Genomic DNA, 2315 nt, shown 5'->3' with positions numbered 1-2315 from the left:
AGTTAAATTAACTGTGAACCACAAGGCCGGTGGTTAGAGTCCACCAACTGCTCTGGGGTAGAAAGATGATGCTTTCTGCTCCTTCAAAGACTTATGACCTCAGAAAGCCTATACAGGGTCTCTGTGAGTCAAGAACGACTCAATGGCCCTTAACAGCAATAATGTCCTAAAAGATTTACTTTCTGCCATTGGGGCCCTCTAGCATGATTATGTTACCCCCTGATCTTTTGATGTTATCTGAGATTGCATATGTAGATAGTCATATTGCCATGAATATTATCTTTTTCTTAAACATATATGTAATTTATTGTAGTGTTCTTAATATTCTGCCAAGTGTTTTTCCACTCCACTAACTGAACACAGAACCTTTCTATAGCCTCTGAGGTACATTTTGCAGTAGTGAGTAGAAAATAGAGACACAAGGTCAGCGGGAAGAAGACAGTCTCTATGCAGATTAAGACCAGGGCTCTGGTCCAGTTTGTCCCTTACTGGTCTTGTGAACATGAGAACTATGCAAATTCTTCATCGGCAAATTTAGACTGATAAGCTCTACCTTGTTGGCCTGTGGGAATGTATGGACTAATAGAATGCACTTGGAAAACTGATAGGTAAACACTCTGTTTATTGAATGGCAACATTATGAACTCAGAAAATACAAGTTCATCACAATTTTTAAAAAAAATTAAATCTAGTAGATATTAGAGAATATGCAATTCTCCAGGACAAAACAAAACAAAACAGAAAGTATTCTTAAGCAAGGCAACAGAATCCAGGTGGGTACATAGCTACTAAAATTATAAAAAAGCAAGATGAAAATGGATAAGGCATGCTAAGAACTGTCACCTTGGTGGCACCTTCCACATTGTGATCCTGTCTTAATGTGGGCTTCTTTCACATTTCCATGGAAATCTCTATTCCAATAGCATGCTACCTTATTCGAGAACATGAAGAAAATACTGACACTTTTCAAGTTCTTTTATCAACATCAAAACTCTGTTTCACTTATAAACAACAAAACTGTGATGATTATGTCATTTATAAACTTAGATTCTAAAGCAAAATAAACCTTATATTAAAAAACACACCATCTTAAAGGACTATATACGTACAAAGAGAGAGAGAGAGAGATAGGAGAGATAAATAGAAAACATGTGACTTGTATACAGCAAGAATACAAAGAAGATAAACATTTTGTTTCCTTTAATTCCACCTCTGCCCCCACTACTTAGAATGATGACAGCCATTTAAACCACAAAGTGGAGAATCTGCTCAGACTTCATTTAATGCGAGAAAACCTAGTAGACTTGCCCTTGGAACGTGCACCGGCTCTCACATTAACAGCTCTGGCTTGGGCTCTCTCTTCCTCATCTCTCAAAGCTTCTTCGTACAGAGCAGAGAAGGAGCTGGGAACTGTATTGTTGATCTTGGCCAAAACTTGAAGGACTTTCATCTTGGTGGTTTCAGCGTAAGCTCGTGGACCCCAAAGGAATTCATTGCATGGAGGATCACTCTTGGGTACTTTCCGGTATACCAGGAACCTCTCCATCACCAAATCTTTGGTTATAAACTTCCTGGGCTCACCAAAAACTGCATGCCTCTTCCCAGCATAAATACCCAGCACATTCAGGAATTTCCATATAGAGTCTTCACTGGCTCGGTTACCTTTCATGAAAATCATGGCCAAGATTACCATCACCAGACCTGTCTTGGGCATGCCGCTGCCTCCAGTTAGACTTCTTCCTTTGGCAATATTCAACTTGCTGACGAAGTGATAGGAGTTACTGTTGGGGCTATCTTCCTTCAATTCAAGGCCAAAATCCAGCTCCATACGCTCCGCGGCTCTTGTGAGGATCTCAGGGAATTGATCCTCATAATTTTTGTCGAAAACCTGCAGCATCTCTGTTTTCATAATGGGCTCTTTAGTTTTATACTTATGGATCAAGAACTGCACGAACGTGCTTACCATCAAGGGTAGAACATCTCTGCTTAAATTCTCATCGGAAGATTCTGCCTGGGAGATACTTGGTCTCGTATATAAGATGCCAGCACCCTCATTCGATTCTTCGCATGAAACAGCTGCAGCAGGAGTGGTAGTGGCTGGGGCTTCATTAGACTCATGGAAAATACCATCCACAGGGTAGCTCTGGGGGGTATTCCCCAAAACAGAAGAGGAAGAGGGAGACCCTTCCACCTTGGCAGCAGAGGCCTCAGCACCCTGGAGGTCCTGGGTTTCAATACGGGCACGTTGGCGCTTCTCACGGGCACGGAGCTTACTCTTCTGACCACGAGGCATGATGTCTCTCTTGAGAAACCTG

At 41.6% G+C, this 2315-nt stretch overlaps 1 protein-coding gene across 1 annotated transcript in view; it reads right to left on the bottom strand.

Annotated features, from left to right (window-relative positions):
- LOC102836637 (melanoma-associated antigen B1-like) overlaps positions 1-2293 on the bottom strand; it is a 4145-nt gene extending 1852 nt beyond the window's left edge. Inside the window, exon 1 of the mRNA XM_006835663.1 lies at positions 1334-2293. Coding sequence (XP_006835726.1) covers positions 1334-2293 — 960 coding nt within the window. The remainder of the gene's footprint in view (positions 1-1333) is intronic.
- Positions 2294-2315: the final 22 nt, after the last annotated feature.

This window comes from Chrysochloris asiatica, unplaced genomic scaffold (assembly GCF_000296735.1).
Source record: "Chrysochloris asiatica unplaced genomic scaffold, ChrAsi1.0 scaffold00018, whole genome shotgun sequence".
Lineage (NCBI taxonomy): Eukaryota > Metazoa > Chordata > Mammalia > Afrosoricida > Chrysochloridae > Chrysochloris > Chrysochloris asiatica.
Note: the sequence above shows the minus strand (reverse complement) of the source record. Positions and strands in the feature narration are given on the sequence as shown.